Source organism: Desmodus rotundus, chromosome 9 (assembly GCF_022682495.2).
Source record: "Desmodus rotundus isolate HL8 chromosome 9, HLdesRot8A.1, whole genome shotgun sequence".
NCBI classification, from domain to species: domain Eukaryota; kingdom Metazoa; phylum Chordata; class Mammalia; order Chiroptera; family Phyllostomidae; genus Desmodus; species Desmodus rotundus.
Window position 1 is genome coordinate 16,766,716 of NC_071395.1, and position 23,142 is coordinate 16,789,857.

At 49.1% G+C, this 23,142-nt stretch overlaps 2 protein-coding genes and 1 long non-coding RNA gene across 11 annotated transcripts in view; 2 read left to right on the forward strand and 1 right to left on the reverse strand.

The window, feature by feature from the left end:
• ARHGAP10 (Rho GTPase activating protein 10) overlaps window positions 1-994 on the forward strand; it is a 242,196-nt gene extending 241,202 nt beyond the window's left edge. For 2 of the 3 annotated variants that reach the window (XM_024568805.3, XM_045202557.3), the window contains one exon: window positions 260-994. In XM_024568805.3, coding sequence (XP_024424573.2) covers window positions 260-348 — 89 coding nt within the window. In that variant the 3' untranslated portion in view covers window positions 349-994. The remainder of the gene's footprint in view (window positions 1-259) is intronic. The other variant, XR_006656673.2, reaches the window with a different exon arrangement.
• Window positions 995-6,763: 5,769 nt separating this feature from the next.
• Window positions 6,764-23,142, reverse strand: part of NR3C2 (nuclear receptor subfamily 3 group C member 2) — a 295,391-nt gene continuing 279,012 nt past the window's right edge. For 3 of the 5 annotated variants that reach the window (XM_024568635.3, XM_053911716.2, XM_071219157.1), the window contains exon 9: window positions 6,765-9,543. In XM_024568635.3, the coding sequence (XP_024424403.2) occupies window positions 9,388-9,543 (156 nt within the window). In that variant the 3' untranslated portion in view covers window positions 6,765-9,387. Of the gene's footprint in view, window positions 9,544-23,142 lie in introns of all 5 variants that reach the window. The other 2 variants (XM_053911717.1, XM_045202424.2) reach the window with 1 other exon arrangement.
• LOC123480589 (uncharacterized) lies at window positions 9,550-22,626 on the forward strand. 3 transcript variants are annotated; one of them, XR_008425180.1, is made up of 4 exons: window positions 9,550-10,807; window positions 12,579-12,656; window positions 13,193-14,969; window positions 21,814-22,620. It is a non-coding gene; the product is annotated as an uncharacterized lncRNA (long non-coding RNA). The 3 variants fall into 3 exon arrangements; XR_008425179.1 differs by having other exon boundaries at window positions 9,550-14,969; window positions 21,814-22,002; window positions 22,546-22,626; XR_008425178.1 differs by having other exon boundaries at window positions 9,550-12,656.

Here is a 23,142-nt window from a genome sequence, read left to right on the forward strand (position 1 = left end):
AGTCCGCTTTCTGTGTGACTCTGGACAAGGTCCTCAAGCTCCCTGTGCATCATATCCTTCACCCTAAACCTCAAGGGCGTCCACGAGATTGATGCATCAAGCTGTGGACAGAGCACGCTGCTGCCCTCGGAGCTGCGCCCGGCGCACTGAGGCACATTCTCTGTGGGCTGAGCCTTTATGAAGCACAGCAGTACAGCGAATAACGGGGAGCACGCGCTGGGGGGCATTTTGGTAAAAAGTAATTTCTCTTCCCTTTCAGTACAAACCTCGAGGGAACCTGGCTGGCTAGAAGGGACTCTGAATGGCAAGAGGGGGCTGATTCCACAGAATTACGTCAAGCTACTCTAGCGCCTGGCCTGGGAGGGCCCCACCCACACCCTGGCACCCAAGGACCTCCCTAGGGGCCGAGAACTAACTTCCTCCCAGGCGGAACTCACAGCCACATGGACACACGGGAATTACAGATCACGGATTGGCACTCCAGGGATGGGGAGGGGGACATACTCCTAGAGGTGGGTGGGGAGGGGACACACTGCCCAGAACTGTGTAGGTCTGTGGAGGGGGAGAAGAACGTCAGGATTAACAGTGGACTTTGCATTTGTCAAGCCCCGGGACTTGGGGTTGTTGATTATGCAGGCTCTAGAGAGAGTGGGAGGGAGGGCGGCCTTCTGCTGCTGTGCCCTCCCCCACTGGCGACCACACTGCCGGACAGTTGCCCGCCCACCTGCTGCTGAGACGCTAACGGTACGCACATGGTGTTTGCGCTTGGCTCTGGCCCATGAGCCACGGCCGGGTCCAGGTGGTGAATTGGTCTAAGCCCACAGGTGCTCCTCCCCCACGGCCTCCGCCGAGCCCCTGCGCACTGCCCCCTCGAGAACACCGTCCTATTTATAACAGGCTTCCCCTCGGTGTTTCTCACCTGTCCGCTCTCTCCCAGTCACCGCCTTTCTGCCCCATGGTTGCTGTAAATGAAATAAAATGTAATTTACTACGTGATGTGTGTCCTAACGTGGGGAGATGGTGGAGTTGCTTCCCTCTGTAACGTGTTAGGGTTTGCCGGCCAACAGATGGAGGTGTATTTTCTACCATTGCAGGCACAGGCTCACAGGTGGAGTTCCTTACTAAATAGGAGCTGAGCTTGTCTGCAGCAGGCTGTGTTCCCCTGGGACAGGACTGGACAGGACAGGACAGGACAGGACGGGACGGGGTGGGGCGGGGTGGGGCAGTCTGAGGTCTGGGAGGGCGCCCAGCCTCCTGAACCAGCCCTTCCCCCGGGGCCTGCTGACCCTGGCCTGGAGCAGGGCTGGGCACTGCCCCCAGTGGCTTGTGAGTGAGCAGCAGCAGTCCCATGGGGCCAGCCCTCCTGACTGTGGGACTCTGTCCCCATCCTCACCCCCCTCACCTCTCTCACTCCCCTACCCCCACCCCCTGACTCCCCACCCAGCTCCCTGTTATTTAGGCCTCAGCACTAATCTCTTTTGGGTCAAGATGGGCTTCAAGGTGGCAGGTCTGGTGTTCAGACTGGTCCTGGAGGAGCCTTGGCTGTGACCCTGCCCACGGTGGCACCAGAGGTGCTCCCTCATCCCTGATCTGGATGCCCTGGGACACGGAGTTCACTTTTAGGGGTCTGCTCTGGGCCTTGTGTGTTTCTCTTCCCCACAGGAGGAGCCTGGCCGACTTCTCGCCAAAGAATGTCACAGGAAGAACGTGTCTGTCACCCCTTTGCCCAGATGACTTGATTCCAGAGCTTGCTGGTGGTCAGATTTGAAGTCGCCTCACCCAGACCTGCAGTGTCAGGTGTGGGCTCAGGTAGGTACGGAGGAACGGGCCTGCTGAAAAGCGTGCGTGTTATCCCTACGAATGAGGACGGTCTCAGTGCAGTGGCATTGAAAATGCGGGACTGTGGGCCCGCTGGGGAGCCCAGGGTCGCGCCGCAGCAGCCAGCCAGGCTGGGGGTGTGGGTGGCACAACCCCCAGTGTCCTGTTATCTGAGGTGTCATTTTCTGCCCAAGCCGGCCACTTACGGATGTAAAAGGGGAACATCGACTCTGTGATCGTGTTCCTGCCTCTTAAACAGGGATGCCCCGAGGTTTGGGTTGAAACACAAGTAGCATGTCTGGGACGTAATACATTCTCAGCTCCTGGGACTGCTGGTCCTTGTGCTGTTGCGACTCTGAGTGTCCCTTGCATCTGTGCTCTGGAGGATGGCGGCGTGGTGGTAGGGAGGCTGAGACAGCGCTGGTTGCAAGGGTTGCTGCCGCCCCTTCCTGAAGTTCCCCGGAGAAGAAGAGTGTAGCACTGGGGTGTTTTCTCTATGAACAGGATGGTGCGGCAGGCTCGCCAGGGTCTCCAGGTGGGCAGCCTCCCCAGGGCCTGGCCCAGGTAGACTTAGTAGTGGGGTCACGAGGTGTTCTCTTGCATTGGCGGATCACCTTCATTTCCCCAGGAAAGCGATGGAGGGATATTGCTTTCCGTTTTTGCCACCTGGGTGTGGCTGATTCTAGGCATCTCCAGAAGGCTGTGGGAGCAACGGCCAGGCCTCACTCTGGGCTGTGGCCCCTCACCCTGTCCTGGTTCCTCAGCTGCAGTGGCTGAGACCAAGCCTGCAGCCGGAGCTCCTGCAGAGGCACAGCAGGGGGTTGGGGGGATCGAAGGCAGGTTTTGTGTTTCCTGTTTGCCGTGGGCTGGGAGCCTGCATTTGAGGGTGTCACCCAAGTGTCTGCCCTGGTGGTCTCTGCACCTGGGAAGGAGTTGCCGGGTGAGAACAAAGCGCCCCTTCCTGTGTTGGAGCAGAAACATGTGCAGCCGAGGGTGTGTGTGGGGGAGTGGGGGAGCAGTGCATTGCCTGTGCCAGTGATGGGTGTGCAACTTGCTCTTTCCCTGCAGTGATGGAATGAGCCTGGGGAGAGGAGCCCACCTTACAGAGGAGGCAGTTGGGCGCTCTGGAGCCATAGCTCTGCTCCAGCTCAATAGGCCGTTCATGGGCTCTTTCTGCTGCACCAGTTTGCTTCTGGAACCTTCTAGGGATCAGTGGCTGTTAAGGGTTGAATTGTAACTTTACTCCACCCAAAATTCCTGTGTGGAGTCCCAACCCCAGTACCTCGGAGCGTGACCTTATTCCGGAATAGGATTATTGTGGACGTAGTTAGTTAAGATACGGTCAGTATGGTTAGGCCCTAATCCAGTGACTGGTGTCCCTATGAAAAAGGGACGTTTGGACACTGAGAGGTGCACGTAGAGGGAAGAGAGCATCTGCCGGCCAAGGAGAGAGCACTGAAGCCCGTCCTGTCCGCATGGCTCATAGACGGAGCCCACCCTGCTGATGTCCTGTGCTCCGACCTCCAGCCTCCAAACTGTGAGACCAGTTTCTGTTGTTTTAAGTCACGCCATTTGTGGTGCCTCAGTCTAGCAGCCCCGGAAAACCAATACAGTGGCTAAAAGTATGTTTCCAGTTCAGAGAAGCTGGTTTTGAGGTCCTCTTTTCACTATTTTATGCCTCGGGGACCTTGGGCGTGTTCATGTGAGCTCATTTGGCTTCAGTTTCCTTCCATGAAACAGAGCAGCACCAACTGCCCAGGAGGATGCTGTGATGGATGATAATGAACATCCAGTGCCGGGAGGAGCATGTGGAACTGTGGTTTAGTAAATGGTGACGATGGGAGAGGGCAGGCGCAGGGCATGGTGTGGTGGGGGTTAGTCTGCCCCTTGTCCCACCGATGCTTTTCTCCAGTAGTCTCCCCGCCACCCCCCCCCCCAAAGGCCATTCCTTGCCCCTTTCCTCTGCCCAGCATTGCTTGGTCTTTACCCTCCTTCCCCAGGGCACCCTTTGCCTTTCATTTTGGTCTTGACTTTGTTGCCATTTGCCTAAGTGCTGGGCTCCTTCTCACCTCGCTGGCTCTCCCCTCACGTCTGAAGGCCATCTTGGTGATGCCTTCCTCAGCCAGGTGTTTCTCTGCCCCTGTCTCCTCAGCAGCTGGTCAGCATGTTTTCTTGGCCTGGCCGGGACAGTCCCTTGTTGCTACCCCACGTGGGTAAGCTGGCACGTTGTCCCAGTGCTTTAGTGTCTGGCTCGAAGTATCCAGTCCACTGGTTGGAAGGACACCTTGGCGCATTCTTTCCTATGCGAAGATCAACCTGACTGGGAGGCAGACTTCTGCGTTTGGCCCGGGCAGGAAACCTGCGCTTCGGGTTTGGGCAGCCCAGTGCCACGTGTTAGTGTCTGCACTGCTCCTTCCTCGGAGGGTGTCACCGCTCAGAGTGGGAGGAACATGGTGTGACCCAGTCACGAGGAGTTGTGACCCTCTCTGGCCAGGCTGGCATAAAGATCTAAACAAACGGGTTTTTCTGACCAGGACTACTTGGAGACCACTTTCTCAGCAACGCAAATTCTATGAAGAAGATATCTGGGTAACTGTGAGTGGAAGATTGACTTGCTGACCCCCAATCTCACTCCTCCCTAACCCACACCCTTTGTGTGGAATCCTCCCATGCTGACCACAAGCTGGGCCTTGTAACTTGCTTTGGCCAATGAGACAGGAGCAAACTCAGTGCCATCAGAGGCTTCAAAATTGGTAGGCTCTTCCACTGTCTTTCCTAGAGCCTTGCTTCCACCAGGAAAGTATGCCCAGGCCAGCCCACTGCGGGATGAGAGGCCACGTGGAGCAAAGCCATCCTAGACCAGGTGGCTGCTGGTTGACCACAGGTGCGTGGACAAGCCTGACTCAGCCCAGGTGGGCCCAGATCAGCAGAACCCTCCTGCTGACTTAAACCCGAGAGAGATAATAAATGATGGTTGATTTAAACCACTAAGGGTTTGCTGGGGGGGTGGGGAGCAGGTTGTAACTAACCACCTGCTCCTCTGCCCCGCGGTTCACTTTGCTTTTGATACAGTCCTGGTGCATGCTGATGGGTACAGGCATATCTTAATCTTCTCTTACCCAGTGTTGTTTGGGAAGCCACTGTTTTATTTCCAAGAAAAACGCACTGGCAGTTGGATGACTTGAAATGGAGGTGTCAGAGATACTTATAATCAAGTCATTCAGTCTATGTGCCTGTGTAGTTTATCAAGAATGTTGGAGCTGACTTTAACTTAAAAGGACAATGTTGTCTATTTGCCTGAGGGACATTCAACATACAGGAAGGAGCAAACCCACCCCTGCCCACATACACTTCCTGATGCACATCTCAGCTGCTTCGGCTTATAGTGCTCAGCTGTGTGAGGGGCTGAGACTTGGTTCGTAGCTGATTCCTAGATGTGCAGCTGGGTTCTCTGGTGCCCTTAGAAATTCTTGGACATACGGGCATACTTGACCTAAGACTGAGCCTGCTCTATTCATAAGTGGCACCCACTTTAATCAGGGGTGCCCGTTGGTGTGGCCATCGTTAGCTTTGGCAGGCTTACGGCCTAAGATGGCTTTTGTTTACAGTTGGGAGCTCTGCTCCCTAACAGGTCAAACCCCATAAGTTTTAAGATATAAAATTATTTTCATTTATAGATGTTTTATAAACAGCTTTTCTACCTAGAAGTCTAGTCTTCCCAGTACATTTCTCTCCTGCGCTGCATTTAGTGGCCTGTGAGGTGTTCCGGAAATACAGCTATCACGTTTAAGCGAAGGCGGATTTGTTGAACTCTCCTTCCGAAAGCAAATGGTTTGAGTCACCACCAGTTAAACGACAGATTAAAAATGTACAGATATGCACCATATACCTTTTGGCCAATGAGGGACCGCGTCAATGGCGGTGGGCCATAATGTTATAAAGGAGTTGAAAAATCCCTACTACCTAGCGACATTGTAGCCATGGTAACATTACATCATGGATTAGTCACTTGTCTGTGGTGATGCTGGTACTTTGACACGAACCCGTCAGTACTGTGAAAGCACAGTACTTGAGAATAAATGTTTATCACAGGTTTATGTGTTTACTGTACTGTACTTTTATCATTAATTTAGTGTACTCTTTCTACTTCTTCTAGTCCTGCAAGCTCCATTCATGCTAAGTGGCCCAAATGGTGTATTATTTTTTTTCAACTTTCATACCATATTTTTCCTGCACTTTTTCTATGTGTGGACACACAACACTTAGCACTTGTCTGTAGTATTCAGTACCGTCCCGTGTTCGGGTTTGCAGCCTTGGAGCGATGGGCATGGGCGTGTGGTGGACCACAGCACCTATCTCTGAGAAAGTGCCCTCAGCGATGGCCGCATCACAATGGAATTGTCAAATGATACATTTCTCAGACGTTTCCCCATTGTTAAGTGGTGCATGACTGTGCTTGAATTTTATCTTGTGGGAAAAAATGTTTTCTAATTTTAAAGTGAGATGATAATTGCTTACTGTTCTTTTGTGGTTCATATTCATGAGTGGAATTGAAAGGAGAGGTCTGTAAGGAGGGCAAGAAACAGGGCTGGGGACCCGAAAAGACTCCAGGGGAGAGAATAAGACACATGGCATTGGAGGGAGTCTGGATGAGGCGTCTGGTCTACTCACATGAGTCCTAAGTCTGTAAAATGAACAAACTTCCATGTTCGCTGTGAGATAAAGGAGGCGATTATATAGTGTTTAGCACCTATGGGGTAACAGTTACTGTCATTAAACATTTACAGGGTATCTGGTGAACCAAATACAGCAAGGAACAAGGCATCTGATTTGTCCCCAAAGAGTGTAATTGACATGTGGCTAGCACAGGTCTCTTTCTAGCGTAGTGGAAAAAAAATCCAAAAAACTGTTACCGTGTTTCAGAGGTAGGCAGAAGCACACTTAATCAAGATTGGAAGGGCACAAAATCCAGGTGTTCCTACAGGCATTCAAATGAACTCTTTCCAAAACAACAGGTGATTAAAGTAAAGGATTTATTGTAATCTGCTTACAGTCCTTTGCAAAGACAGACATATGTTTTTGCATAAAGATATAAATTGGTCATTTTAAACTAATTTAGTGTGTTTTTTAATTATATGAAGTTCTGGTGAATTATGAATTGTACCAAACCAAGATTTTAAAGAGAAATATGGTACAAAAAATGAGAGCAGACAGACAATTTGGACTGGGACAGGCATTCAACAGTGAGTTTAGAATATGGCTTTGCTGTTTAATCAAGCAAAGTTACCCGGAGATGCACAGAGCCAGTAACTTTGTTAATAGAAAAAGCTGATGCAGACCGTCTCCATCCCAAACCTGGTTACGGAATTCTGATTTTGTAAAAAGTACATCTGAGCGGAAAGCTGCTCATGTGCGCCATTTTTTTTTTTTCTAGAAACTCCCAGTCTGCATGCTGTGTTATTATACCCTTCCGAGTGTGGCTGTCCTATTGCTGTGCATGTAAGTAAGTAAGCTGTTTTTAAAGACCTGCCTATAAATTAAATTCCTGAAATTGCAAACTACGTAAGAAAGACTCCCTCTGAGTGCACCTTTGACAGTTTCCCCTGGCACAGGGCCGGTGTCTTTGGAAAGACAAGGCCATGTGGCCTGTGTGGTGAACCCTGCGGAAAAACGTGGCTCCTGACGCTGCCTTCTCCTGGCCTTGGGTTTCTCCAGCTATCGCGTTCAGGTTTTGGGAAATAACGCAGTTTCACTGAGTAGTTGATGATGATCATCACTTTTAAAAGATTAATTTGGCCTCTATTCAAAGTAGTTTATTTAGTGCGATCCTATTGTTACACTCCCCCAACGAGATAGATGTTTTGCAATTTGGGGCAGAGAAAAGCCGTAAACTGTCTCAGTGCCAAACAGATTAATGAATTACAAATTTTAGTGCCACTGTCTTGCTTATATCATCTGTAGTTTCCCCCCCCCCAAAACTGTTGCTGTATAAAATTTATTGTTAAAACCTACCTTTTAAAAATGTAAAAACCCTCTAACAATTGTGCGGTCTCCACGCCACCCTTCGACCGTGCTGACACACCTCTTCCCAGAATGTCCTTTGCAAAGGCCTGTGTGTTCCCCCGACCTGGTCTGGGAGCAGCCAGCCCCTCCCCCGAGACCAGGTGGGAGCATGTCACCTGTCACAGACGTAGCGAGTGCCTGGAATTTTTTTCCCCAAAGGAGGAAATTCATCTTTCTGAAATGGGATGAGACTATGCTCGCTGAGCCCTTGCGCTTCCAGTCTCTACTCCCCTACAGCTGATTCTGCTTCTGGAGGACAATGGAAAAGAGGCAGCTGTCCGAGAGCCATGCGCTCCCGGGGCCTCCTACCACGCTTGTGTTGTCAGGGGCTCCTTCCAGTGCTGGGACACCAAGGCCAGCGGTTCCCCGACAGCGGCAGAGTGAAGCGGAAGCCGGAACACATGCTCAAATCCCTCGAACACCCCGCGCGGGAGACCAAGGACAAAACAAATGTACGGGAGAAGTAGAAAGGCTTGAAGACAACCCAGGAGGTTTCCATGTGGTTATTTACAACAGGGACTGTAAAATGGTAAATCAGATATGAAGCTAAAAAAGGCACAGCTTTCCCTTTCTTAAATACACTGTAAACGGTTCCATTAGGCATGCAGAACATTTCACTGTACAAAAAGAATTTTTTTACCTTGTTTGTTTAGACAAAGATAGTACTTAAATAGTCTCCAGCAAAATAGAATTCTTTCAAAAATACTTCCCATTCTTCCTATTAACCACTGTTTTTTTTTTAATCTCATTTACAAAAGTTCCTTATACCTTATATAACTCAGGTCCTTCACAATTTATACATACAGTAATGTACAGCACAGCAAAAGACTGCAAAAAAAAATTTGTAAAGCCAACACAATAGATACTAGAAATTGAAACCAAGGCATTTGTTTTAACATCTTATCCATTCTAATTAACAAACAGACCTAAAGGTGTGGATGCCCGTGATGCAGAGGAACATGGGCGAATGCCAGCCAGAGGGGGCGCTATTCCACACCACGTGCTCTGTTATTACACAGCAGGATTCTGTATAGATTTTTTTCTTTTTTGTGTTTTTTAAATAACAAAAGAATATTAATGCCCCATATAGACTATACGTTTTATGTGCAAACCAAGGGTAAGCTTTAAAAAGTTCGTTAGTCCTTGAACCCTTTTAAAACAAGCGAACGATACCAGAAACTACATGGCATAGTTAAAACTTCCATCTGTTAAAATATCAAAATCAGAGTTATTGACTAGATATGGCTTTTCATCCAGAGGATCGGGAACGTGTTTCTAAGCGCTGGGGACCGGAGAGGGAAGAGTCCTTTCGGCTGTCTGGGTCTCGCCAAGTCCACGTCTGCGTGCTTTCCGGGCTCCAAACCCTCAACGTGACTTTACAGTGAGAAACTGCTGAATGAGTGTGAACCAACCATCCCCTGTTAAAAATACGATTTCTTGGGTCCTTCGTGGGTGTCGACTACCACAGGGAAACTTAAGGCAAAGTTCTGCTGCTGGGACGGGTTGTCACTTCCTGTGGAAGTAGAGGGTCTTGGCGTTCCCGGATTCCACCTTTGGCAGTTGGTCGCTGATGATCTCCACCAGCATTGCAGGGAACTCCACTTTCAGGGCCTGGGACTCTCGGAAGGTGTAGAAGCAAAACTCCAGCAAGTCACTCCCCAGCTGCAAGACAGATGGAGAGAGGGGACATGACATGGAGGCCTGGTGCCTGTCCCTGTCCCGGGAGCACCTGGCATCACAACTCTCGTCAGTTCAAAGAGCAGCGTTCAGAAACCCAGCCAGGAAGTCACATCTGGGATACTGTCTGATTAAGTCAGTCATTTGTCCTGGGGGAGGGAGAAGGGTGCTCACCCTTCACATAATAAGCCTTTCATGCAGAGCAAATCTAGCTAAGAGCTGTGTCACTGCTAAAGGTTAAACACAGGAGCGGCAACAGGGCCAGTGACTGAGCAGCTGGGTCCCTGATTCCGCTCGTCCAGTTCTTCTACATGTGTGAATTGGGTGGAGCGAGCATACACACACAGTTTTGGATGTTGGGGATGGGCCTTCCCAAGGCTGTAAGGTGGGCTGGGGCTGGAGGGGCAGGTGCTAGCTCAAAGCCCGCCCAGAAGACGCCCAGGACTGCGGGGGACAAGATAGCGCTCCTTTGCTGGCAGGGCCGAGCCTCCTCCCGGTTCAGCAGGCACTTCTACCGCCAGCCCCTCAGGGTCCCTGCCCTGACCTGGTGGCAGGGCTCATCAGACTTCTCTGATTTTCCCCGGCTTCATTGAAATAGTCAGTTTATAATTAGCATATAACATTATGTAATTGGCATATGTTTTAAGTTGTACAACGAGTTGGTTTGATATACTTACATATTGCAAAATGATTAGCTAGCTAACACCTGCATCAAATCACATAATTACCATTTCTTTTTTGTGGTAAAAAGAGGCCTTAAGGTGTGCTCAGGAACTTTCAAGTATGTAATACAGCATTATTGGCTATATCCACCACGCCATGCATCAGACCCCCAGAATGTACTCTTACTGGAAATCTGTACGCTTTGACGGACATGCCCCCAGCCACCGCCAGTCTCCTCTGTCGCTGCGGATGTGGCTTTTCAGATTCCACACGAGAGGTCATCCCGTGCTTGTCTTTCTCCCTCTGACTCACCCAGTGTGCCTGCCCTTAGGCTCCACCCACATTGTCACAGTGAGGGGGCTTCTCTCTCTCTCAGGCTGAAGGGCATTCTGTTGTGTGGAAGGCTGCAACGCCCTGACGTGCCCACCCACTCTCAGCCCCTCTCATTGCAGGCTGACTGTGAGAGCCTGAGCGGGGGCATCAAGGACAACTCTGGCGTCTCCTTGCCTGTCCAGCGTTTTCCCTGCTCCATGACCCGAGGGTCCTGCTCAGCCCCCGGGGCCCGGACCACTTCCAGTTCTGTCAGGTAAACGAACAGTAACCCACAAATGCAGAGCAGCCTTACAGGTTGCTCTTCTATTTCCTAGGAGTATACTTTCAAATCACCAGATACACAGCCTGAGTTTTCTTTAGTTAACTACACTTTGGTTATTTCCCACTGTAGTAAAGCTGGTGGGATTAACAGTTCGTGTTGCAAAAGTGATTCTTGTGAAAACACGTCAGTCACGATCCCTTAGGGTTTTTAAAAAAACTCAATTAGTGAGCTTTAATTGAGCGGGACAGTGAGTAATGGCGAGGTGAAGGCCTTCATTACAAAGCAGGAATGGAGACCTTGCTGGGAAGAGTAGCTGCTGTTTCTGCCAGTGGCTGCAGCTTGTTACCTCCCCAGGGGGCTGGGGCCGGAGAAGGGGAGACAGCATGGGCCACTGTCCCCTGTCCCCTCAGGGCACGCCCCCCCCCCCCAGGGGCTGTCTGTGTGAACTCGGGGCCTCCGTTTCTGCATCTGTAGAGGGGGTGACGAGAGTGTCTGCTCCCCAGGGGTGCTGGAGCGGACTGAGAGCATTGGCACTGGAGACATCAGGCCGGAGGAGGGCTGCGAGGGCGGGGCCCTGGGGTGCTCTCCTCCCTGTGGTCCTGAGCTCCTCCCGTCAGGTTTTTTGTGGGGCAGACAGTTTACTGAGCCTGCCGAGTCATCTTCCTGGCACTCGGCCCTCAGGCCCCCCTTCTATAAAGTGAGGGACAGAAGAACTTTGTTTTTTGCCCTCTCCAGAAAAAGCATTCTTAAAATAGAATTGAGATGGCAAGCTTCTTAATTTGTTTTTTAAGGTGGTGGGCCAGTGGCTGTGAAGCTAAGAGCCCCGAGGGCCCGCTCTCCTCATGTGGTGCCATGCCCTTCGGTGGGGGTGGCAGAACCCTGTGGCCGGCGGTGGGCAAGTGTGGGGTCGCTGGGAGACCTGCGGACGCCTGACACAGGTTACCTGGCAGGGCCAGGGCCACTTAAGGGCTTGTAAATGGGCGACAGCCATGGTGATTCTCGTATGGTAGGAGATGCGGAGCAAACCTGTTCATGACCGCGGGGCAGCGTGCCCACGGCCACCTCTGTGAACCTGCTCGTGGGGACAGGGCCCAGGCCTTCTCAGTGCTTCTGTCCGTCTGAAACTCCCGCACGCATGTGTTCTGGGCACCGAGCATCACCTGGGAGACAATCAGGGGCTCAGCTGTTTTTCCTCACAGGTTGGCTGGGGACAAGTGTCATGGACACCACTCACTAACCATGCGTGTGAGCCGAGGACTGGCATTTCCACCCACCTCTGTCCCGTGTTCCACAGGCCAAGAAGGCAGCTTGTTTGTAGTCATAAGCTGATACCCAGGGCTTCTGTTTACGCAAGTGCCTTGGCCAGCCGCAGAGGGACGAGGGCCTTGCTGGGAGGGGGTGCTCAGCCAGGTGAGGTCTCTGACCCTGTGAACACCTGTGGCCAGGATGGAGATGGTGCTGACTGCTTCAGAGGCCTGCCGGGCCCACCAGCCCCTGGGACAAGGCTGAGAACCAGCAGGTTCTGAGCCAGTGACTGTGGCTGCTAAGGTCAGGGATCACCTGTGACAAACAAGGCCAGGTGTCCCAGGTGTTTGAGGGCAGGGACTACAGGATGGGGAAGGACCCCAGCTCCACTGGAAAGCACAGGCCAGGAAGGGGAAGCTGCAGGTGGGCAGCGACCCTGACCAACCAGAGTGGGTGCCGGTTTGTGAGTCCAACAGCTGTGTCATGGCCAAGTGTCTAACCCCTGTGCTGCAGACAGGCACGGCTGCCTCCGAGGTGTCAGCCAGGTGCGAAGCTGCGGCGCACGTTCGGGACCAGGAAACCAGGGCACAAACAGGTACAGTGCACGTGTCCAATCCCTTAGGCAGGACGGCCACTGCCCCCGGGCAGCATTAGGCCAGGCTGTAGTCACAGCCTAGGAGGTGGCTGTGCATCACTGAGTGACCATGGAGGGTTTCTACCGGCCCCCCAACTTTTATCCCCCCTGCAAAGTCAGAGCCCACCCAGGCAGAGTGGGGTGTCTCAGGCCTGCTGTGGTTCTGGGGTGTGGTAGGGGGAGCCAGACCTTCTCAGAGGCCACCTTCCAAAGGAAGTCACCTCAGGTTGACTCCGCATGGACAGCCCTCCAGGGTCAGTCAATGCAGAGTTTTCCTGGACACACACTTGTCACGGAAAGGTTTTTCAAACTTGTCACTTTTTCTCTTCAAGGGTGTGAATATTGACTTGTTCTGCGTGTTTCCCAGGCTTGCTCTTCTGTGACCCCCCACCCAAACTCTCTGAAGTCACCCTGCTCCCAGGACCACCAGCCTGAGGACCCCTGCTCTCCTCTGAAATTACAGATGCCATATTTTGTCTTTGTGATTTATTTGACAGCCAGGGGACACCACTCCTCTTTCATCCTGAGGTTCCCATCTCCGATCGGTGTAACTTTACACCTTTGCAGCTCCTTAGGTGGCCTGCACACTCCCTGTAGACGGGACGCACCACACAGCCCCTCAGCATCCAGGAGAGGCCCGTCCCGTTAGCTCTGAGCAGCCCTGGTAAGGTGATCAGCCCTTGCTCCTGAACTCTTAGGTGGCCGGGGGGAAAACTTCCTCCAACAGTATTTTTTCAGGGCAGTGTGTTGCTAGTCTTAAGCAAGCAAGCAAAACAAAACCTGGTTAGTGTTAACCCTCGAGTGGTCGTGTGGATGGCAATAATCATCCATGCAAAATAATCGTCAATTTTAGTCCGGAAGCGCACCCACTGCAGGGTTAAGTGGGCATCTTCATTTTAGCGATGCTGAGTAATTCAGAACTCAATGTGGGGAAGCTAACCCCTTCTTCCATCTTTTCCTTCAACTCGTTTACCTCCGGTGGGTTTTAACAAGACTCCGTACAGTTGCCATTGGTGGGTGCCCCAAACCCCACCCCTGCTCTGTGGTCAGAGGGATGGGGTGGGAAGGAGGTTGTGACTACAAAGACAAAGCCCTATCTTGCTGGCCTGTCAGCACAGATGCCTTAATTTTAAGCAGTGAGACAAAGAACCAGGCCTGCCGTCTCCATACTGATCCCTGCTGGCCTTCCCTGGTAGGAATACCAGGCTCGATGGAGAGGCAAGAACCCGAATTATGATCAGTGGTAAGAGTCCTACGCCATTAGGAAAAAGTCTCGTGCAGTGACTTCCATTCTGCACACAATGCTTCTGTTGGGGCCCCAGCAGCTCAGGTGGAGGCTCAGCCACACCGAAGGCACCTTGCAGGCTCTGCCAATGCCTTTCTCTCTACCGAGTCACCATGGCCTGTGCATGCCGCTCCCCTAGCCCCACTCTGCCCCGAGCGGGGGCGGGGTGCTGTGCAGGGTGGGGGTCTGGTGCTGCTGTTCCAAGGTTACACAACCACTCAACGGGGACAGAGCACCAGACGGCAGAGCCTCCCTGATGCAGGGTCCCAGCTGTTTCCGACAGCACGCTCACTCCTCCTAAGTTATTTGCTTGACTCCAGAGCTTTCACCTAATTAGGATCAAGCTTTTTGCTTGGAAGCAGCTTTGCAGGGATGTTGGAAGCTTAATCTTCAAAGGTTAGAATTTTAGCCGGCTATAGGGATGGGGCTTGGGGACAAAGAGGCAGAGCTGCAACCCTCCATCCTACAAAAGGAACCGAGATGGTCAGTAGTTACATGTTCCAGGGGCTCCCACAGTAGCCTCGCAGGGAAGTGGCATGCAGTGACTTCACAGGCGTCTGGACTTCCTGCAGAACCCCCACCAGCACGGGCAGCACGCAAGGTGCCTGTATCGGTGAGGTGGGCACCTCCACTTTTCTCAGTAGGACGTGACAGCAGCATGGTGCGAAAGCCCCCCAAATTTAGTAGCATTCATTTCCACACCCAGAAATAAACGTAACCTTTAACAACAGGTGATGCCTCCCTTTCCCTGTGGATGCCCTTTGAAAACCCGGCTCACTCTGCCCGGCGCCCCGGGAAAACTCTGCTTCAGAGCTGAAGGCCTCGGAGATGTGACCAGAGAAAGGGGCTGAAAGGTACCATCAGGAGTGACGGTGGCAGAAGATGGTTCGTGCGTTTGTCCTCCTCCCCTATCCGGGAACAAAAGCTCCTCTGTGGACCTGGAAGAGGCCTGTCACCTGTGCGCCAGGAACAAGCAAACAGACCACAGTGTGAGTGGTGGGACCAGCAGAGCGCTGGCCTGGGCGGGCACCCACACACGAGAGAGGGAAACTGCAGTGTAGCCTTCCCAAGGGGAAGTGCCACCACACTGTCAGAGCAAAGAGGAATCCCTCAAAATGGGTTTGGATGCAGCAGAGACGGTGAGAACTTTACCAGCAACACAATCCCGCCCTCCCCCCCCCCCCCCCCAGCAACAGGGCACTGGTGGAACCATGCCTCCCCCAGCTACCAGTGTGGGGCTGGAGAAGCCCCTCTCTTTCCATGGTGCCCAGAGTACTGAGTCAGGACCTCGATAACTGGGAGGGGGAATATGACTGGGAAAGAGCAGGTAAGCCTCCTGCTGACCTTGCTGAGCAGGAAGTATACCCAGGACTATCTGGGAGCACCACACCTGGGGATTCCCCCTTCTCATCTGCAGGCACACCCAATGCTCCAAGTGCCAAATGCACACCTCCACCACTCTGTGGCCTTCTCTTTCTTGCACTTCCAAGTGTGGAGGCAAGAGCAAGATCACCAGTAAACTGGCCAAGGTCAATGGGCCAAGGAGAAACCACAAACTTGAGCTATAGCGCCACCTTCTGGGAAACAAAAGAGGTTTCTTTCCAGTGAGTCAGTCTGGTAAGAACCAGAAGACACAAAAGCTTAAGAATTCTGCCACAAGAGGGAGCAAGACCAGAGAAATGGGAGCACCCATACAAAGGCAGAAAAACCCCAGAACGTCAGCACCAATGAACAGAATACTCAAGGAGGCTCCTGCTACTCCCAATGAGAAAGCAGCAATGCTCAACCACACAGAATGTTCAACATCAAGGAAACGTCATCATCAAAAGAGCAATTCTCTAATATCTTGAGTTTAAAAGCACAGAATTTTGTGATCTTGCTGACAAAGAATTAAAAATCCCCGTTTTGAAGAAACTCAATGAGCTACAAAAAGAACTAAAAGACAATTCAATGAAATCATGAAAAAGAACCAAGCAGCAGTCTGGGAGGCGAAGAACTCAATGAATGAAATGGCAAATGCAATGGAGAGCGCTACCGAGGAGTAGAGCAAGTGGACACATGCAACCAGTGAGTACAGGCTTCATCCAAAGAACAAGCATCAGGATAATCGGGATTCTGGAAGAAGAGAAGGGGGTGTAAAGTTACAGAACTGTCCCGACTTGGGAAGTGAAGTGAGCATCCAGGCTCACTAAGCAGCACCCTATTACCTCAATGCACAAAGACCTTGTCCAAAACCCATTGTAATGAAATCATCAAACACTAAAGATGAGAGAATCCTAAAGGGAGCCCGGGGAAAAAAGATTACAGACTCCAAAGGAATCCCCATCAAGCTATCAGTGCATTTCTCAGCAGAAACCTTATAGGCCAGGAAAGAGTGAAATTAGATCTTCTAAGCGTTGAAAAAAAAAGCCAGCTAAGAATACTCTATCTGGCAAAGTTACCCTTCAGCTATGAAAGAGAAATAACTTTCCTATACAAACAAAAGCTGAGACAGTTCATCATCACTAGACCTGCCTTTCAAGAAGTTCAAGCATTCTTCGAGCTGAAATGAACAGATGCTAATCAGTGACATGAAAACATATTAAAGATAAATAGTGAGATTTAGAAAACTCAAATTCCATAATAGGATGTGTTAACCGCTTAACTACAGTATAAAATTCAATGGAAAAGTATTAAAAATAGCCACAGCTACTGTAACTTGTTAAACACAATATAAAGAGGTAAATAATAACATCGAAGATACAAAAAGGGGAGTGTAAGGGTGAGGCTTTTATAGCTGATAGAAGTTAAGTTGCTATCAGGTTAAATGGGCTGTTTCATCTATGGGATGTCTGGTGTAAGCCTCACGGTGATCTCAGAGGCAAAAACTGCATTGCCTACAAGAGACTCACTTTGAGTTTAAGGACATACAGAAGCTCAAGATGAAGGGATGGAAGAAGGTAGTCCATGAAAAATGGAGGTAAATATACTTACAAATAATCGACTCTAACCCCAAAATAGTAACAACAGACAAAGAAGGTCCATATATAATGATATCGGGGTTGATTCATCCAGGAGATGAATTCAACAACCATTTAACAGAGCTGGGAGAAATAGACAACACAGCAATAGTAGTGAACTTCAATACCCACTTTCATCAGAGAGAAAATTGACAGGGAAATACATGGCATTTGAACCATACATTAGTCCAAATATATATATATGTATATATATGTGTGTGTGTATATATATATTTGGACTAATGTATGGTTCAAATGCTATATACATATATATATGTATGTGTGTGTGTGTGTGTGTGTGTGTATATATATGACAATTCATCCAACAGAAGCAGAATACACATTCTTTGCAAAACATTCTCCATGATACGAAAAACAGGACACAAAACAGATCTCAGGACATTTTAAAAAGATGTAAACCACAATGGTATGAAACTAGAATGCAACAAGAGGAAAGCTGGAAAATCTGTAAATACGTAGAATTAAATACACTTCCGAACAAGCAACGGGTCAAGAAGAAATCAAAAGACAATTATCTCAAAACAACATGCCAAAACCTATGGGATGCTGCAAAAGCACCTCTGAGAGGGAAGTTTATAGCAATAAATAACCTAACTTTACACCTCAAGACACTAGGGAAAAAAACAAATTAAGCTCAAAGTTAGCAGCAGGAAGGAAAAAAAGATCAGAGTGAGGAAAAAATAAACAATGAAACCAAAAGCTGTTTTTTCAAAAAAAGAGAAGAGACAAAGTCAGAAATGAAAGAGGAGACGTTACAATGATACTATAGAAATAAAAAGGATCATAAACCACTATGAACAGTGAGAAGCTAACAAATTGGATAACCTATAAGAAATTGATAAATTCCTAAAAATATGCCAAGATCAAATCAGGAAAAAATGGAATATATGAACAGACCAATAATGAGTAAGAAGATTCATATTCAAAAACTTCCCATAGGAAAAAAAAAAACCCCAGGACCAGATGGCTTCACTGGTGAAATCTACCAAATATTTAAAGAATAATAACATCAATCCTTCTCAAACTCTTCCAAACAACTGGAGTAGAGGGAACATGTCCAAACTCATTCTATGAGGCCAGTAATTACCCTGATACCAAAACCAGATAAGGCCCAAGAGAGCAAACTCACCTAGTGGGGCTACGTTAAAATGAAGGTAGTGTATGCAGCAGAAAACAGAAAAAGGCAATGGGAGAAAATATTCGCAAATATTGGAGAAGGGGTTAATACTAAAAATCTCTAACAAATAAATAACCCAAATAAAAATAGAAGAATTGCATTTTTCCACAGAAGGCATACAGTGACTCAAAAGGTACACAAAGAGATGGTCAACACCCTTAATCATCAGGGAAATGCAAATCAAAACGGCAGTGAGAGACCACCTCATACCTGTTAGAATGGCTGCTGTCGAGATAAGTGTTGGCAAGTCTATGGAGAAAAACAGAACCTTGTGCACTGCTGGTGGGCATGTAAAATGGTTCGGCCACTATGGAAAACAACATAGAGATTCCTTAAACAGTTAAAAACTGAAGCACCATAGGATCCAGCAACTCCACTCCTGGGTTCAGAGCCGAAGGAGAGGAAAACAGGACCTGGAAGAAATCCCTGCAGTCCTGTGGTCAGTGCTCACAGCGGCCAAGGCAGGGGAACGACCTTAGTGTCTGTCAATGACAGGACGAGGAAGATGTGATGTTTGCAAGTGGAGTGTTATTCAGCCAGGAGAAAGAAGGGCCCCCTGCCCTTCGCAACAACATGGACAGACTGTGAGGGCATTGTGCTGAGTGAGATAAGTCAGACAAATATATGATATTACTTACAGGTGGAATGTCAAAAAGGCAAATTCACAAAAACAGAATGGTGGTTCCCAGGGGGCTGGAGGTGAGGTTGAGGGTATAAACTTGCAAACCAGTGGGTAAGTCCTAGAGATCGAATGGACACGATAGTGATTACAGACAGTAATACTGTATCATCAACTTCAAAGTTGCTAAGAGACTAGATCTTAATTGTTCCCACCACACAAAAAAATGGTAATTATGTCACGCGATAGAAATGTTAGCTAAACGCAACAGCGGTAATCATATTGCAATATATAATTGTACCGAGGCTAGATGTAGTATACCTTAAATTTACATGCTTTATACGTCAAATATATCTCAATAAATGATTATCAACAGAAAAATATCTAAGAAGACTGGTTTGTAAACACTCACCAAAAGGCATTTTATAGCTCAAAACTTAACAGGCCAGCATGCTAGTGGACCAGTAAGTTCTAGGCCTATGCAAGCGTTTGGGGAACTCAGCGGGGTGCTTGGGAGTCTGGGACCCCCTTTAAGAGGCTGCCCTCTTCTGCCAAGGACCGGTCTGCATGGACAGGGGGCGTTTGGATTCAACGTGTCCTCAACAGGGGATGAGCCTCAACAGGGCTGGGCTCCCTGTGGTGTGAGCTCTGCTGCAAATTCTAGGTACAGGGAACCCTGGTGAGTGTGACCAAAGCCAGGGCTCTGGGCTGGAATCAGTGCCTCTGGCTCTGTGTCCAGAAAGGCCCGGCTGCCTGATGGAGTGAGGGAGACAGGGCTGGTTCTGGCCTGAGAAGAAGTCGCTGCCCAACATCGCATGAGAAACTGAGGGTGTTTCTGAAAACACCCCCACTCCCCTTCCATTAGCATCTGATTGTTGTCTGAGACGCCATGTTTTCACTTGTTTGTCACCATTTTCAACATATTCACAACCAACTCCTGATCTCTGGTCAGTGCCAAATGCGTAATCTTCAGAATGTGCTGTACGGATGCTGTGCTAAGCAAGATAGATTCAAGTCCCTTCTCTCTTTTTTTTGGTACTTAAATTTATTTAATTCCCGCCCTGCTTAACTTTCCTTGTATTGTAATCCTCGTTCTAGAACACAGCTCTGCCTTCTTGTGAATAAGGTCTATTGTATGTGTGAGAAACACAAAGAAAAATGACACAATGGAAAAGGAGAAAGTAGAGCTTTAAGATAAAGGGATAATTGGAACATTGCTGAACAAAGAAATTCTAATGAAAGGGTTGTGTTTGAAAGTCATTGGCATGTTACTGTATATAGCAGTATGAACTTTTCCTACTTTTGCTTTCAATATTTCCTAGATCCTCCTGGCAAATGTACTGAGCAATATTAAAATCTAAGCCTTGTAAGTTACCAACTGTAATATCAGGTTCAATCAAGATTAAGCAGTTAAGTCCTTGTTTCAATCCCAGGGCAGCCTCTTCTGATCCCAGTGCCTGAGACCCGCCCGAGGCCAGGGCGATCGAATGTAACCCCGTGACTCTGATGCCACGGAATGAATCGGGCTGGCAATGCATGGCCCGCAGGCCAAACCTGGCCTGGTGTCTGCGTCTGCGTTTTCATTTTTGTTTGTGCTTTACACTAAGCGGCTGAGAAAAAGAAAAAGAATAGTATTTTGTGACATGTGGAAATTACATGAAATAGTTTTCCTGGGACTCAGCCAAGCCCACTCACGTAGCTACTACCTCCAGCGTTTTCACACCGCAGCGGTGGGGCCAAGTGGGCCTGAGAAGGACCATGGGGCCCACAAAGCCCACCATAATTACTGCCCGGCCTTTTAGGGGGAAAAACTCTGCTGGTCCCTGGATTGGAAGCCATACCAGGGATTTAGTAACAATTTAAGGGAGAACAGGTTTTGGTTGTTTATTAAAATATATAATTATAAGATGTCTCTTGATTTCAGAAATAGTAAATGGGAGAAGCAAAAAGTCTGTGAATCAAGAGAGATGGTAGTAGCCAGATTTCCAAATACTATGCAGATTTTCCAAGGCTCCAGGACAGGCTTTAGAAAGAATCCTTGCACACAGGGGGTTGAACTAGATAAGGGGATTGTCTAGCTTAAAGGCTCTGGAATCTGTCATTCTAGTGGGGTGTTGCTGTCATTTGTGCCTTCCATTTTTGGCTGTCCCCTCAGGGGCCGTTTCTCTCTGACCCTATTGTCCCGGTGGGCTGTACCCATTTACAGTTGATTCCCATTATTCTTGGTAGTTGCAGTCCTCGGAAATGGCGAATTCGCAAGCGCTAATGCTTACTCTTAGGGAAAATAGGGTTAGAGGCCCATGCCCTGCTGATGACAGCATTTTCATTAACCATCAGTACGTAACCTAGCTTTCTGTGTGTTTCTGGTTAAAGACGCCTTATTTTGTACATTGCTGATTCCCTAACGCTGAACTCCATCCAACAGCATAACTCACGCCTGTACGAAGCTTACGGAACACACTCATTTTCTCCATAAAACACGTCACAGCTTTCTTGCTCTTAGGAACACGAGTGCACAAGCACTACATTTGGAGTCAATTTAAAAGAGCAAAAATGCAAGAAACGTGGCACTGAATAGACCACGAAGAGCACACTTACTTACTGTACGGGAAGTGGAACAAGAAGGGAGAGCATCACCTCGTTTGACCTCAGCTGGGAACGTGCACTTGGGCGGCTCAGATAATTCTCTGCAGCCGCCTGTGAATGCCTGTCAGGGTGCTGTGAGTATTGATTTGGGGGCTGCAGCTAAAATTTAACCAGTAGGCAAATTTGTAAATACAGAGTCTGCTCATAGTGATCCAATGTGTGTGAAGCCATATACACTTCCTAGTCCCTTGAACCATGAGTGGTTGATCAACAAAACTGATCAATGGGCACCTTCTGGCCTTTGTGACGTTGGTCATTTAAAATGACCTGCCCTAGTCCAAAATGGCACTGAAATAAGGTTCCTCTCTGCTATTGCCTCATGATGTCTCTGTCCCTGAAGAAATTTCTTGTTTCTTTTTGTGTCAAATAAGGCCTTAGGTTTAAGGGCCTTTCGGGGGTATGGATGAGTCTCTGGTTTCCAGCGATCTGGATGTCTGGCCCCCCTCGGGCTTTCTGCCTTTTGTTCCCGAGCGGCAGTGGCTTCCACGGCCCCCTCAGCTCAGCGTGCTGCCCGGCCTGCTCTTCACGCCCATCGTCTCCTCTGAGCGGCACCGTTTTCAGTAGGTTCCGTTTTGCTCAGGCCTGGCTGGGTCATTTGTGGTGGGGGGCCCTTTGTTTAAAGTTTACTAAGGGTTTCAAGATGGCGAGAGCAGGACGTGAAGCCAGGAGGGAGACCCTCCAGGGGCAGGACCCCAGCGTGACACCTAGGCTCCCAGGGCCAAGGGGCTCCACAGGTTCAGGGCGAGCTCCACCCCAACGCCTTCTGCTCCTCCGCATGTCTGAGCGGGAGACGGCACCTTACCACTCCCTCTTGTCATCCTTTTCTCTACAAGGTGGGTACAAAAAGCGAGTAAATGTTACTATTATTCCCCTTTGTAGAGAAAAGATGAGGTGATTAAATGTAAATAGTGGTATTTACTCATCCTCGCCTCATGGAGATAAGAGAAGGACTTAACGACTGGACTTAGGAAGAAAGGCACTAGGTAAATCCCGGGTATTACATGGTTATTTTATGTTGTAAGGAGAGGGATTCAGGCGGCGTAAGGGGGGATTTATTGACACAGGTGTTAGACAATGAGAAAGTTTTCCAAAACTTTCCCTAGATCCCATCCAGACCAGGAGGAGACTCCTGTGTGTCAGGTTAGCGTTCGATGCGGTTCTCTATGAGCAAGGCTTCCAGGACCAAGGCTTCCAGGACCCTAGTGCTGCTTTCTGCGGGACACGTTTCCAGAAGGCTCCCCCCACGGCATCATAAACCCTGAAGGTTCAGGTGGGACTGGAACGTGCAATTTCTTTACACCTCCCTGGGAGAGGTCCTCGTCCCACCTCCTGCTCTCACAGAACGTTTTTCTCTTACAGATTTGCAAAACCAGCTCGGAACAATGGCACCTGCTCTGTTCTGTAGGTATGCAGCTTACGAAACAGTCATCAGTAATGAAGTCCAAGAAACAGTTATAAGAAAAATGCTTTTTTACGCTCTCTGTAAATAAACTGAGATCAGAGACAACTTTACTGGCAAAATTTACAGAGACAATCCTTAACTGGCAAAATTAAGAAAAATAAACTACTGTAAGTTCCTAAGAGCAAAGTTTTGACACCAAAACAAACTCATGAAATGGGAGAAAATATTTGCAAATCATAGATTAGCGGTCAATATCCATTATATATATATATATATATAAGAACTCCTACAACTCAAC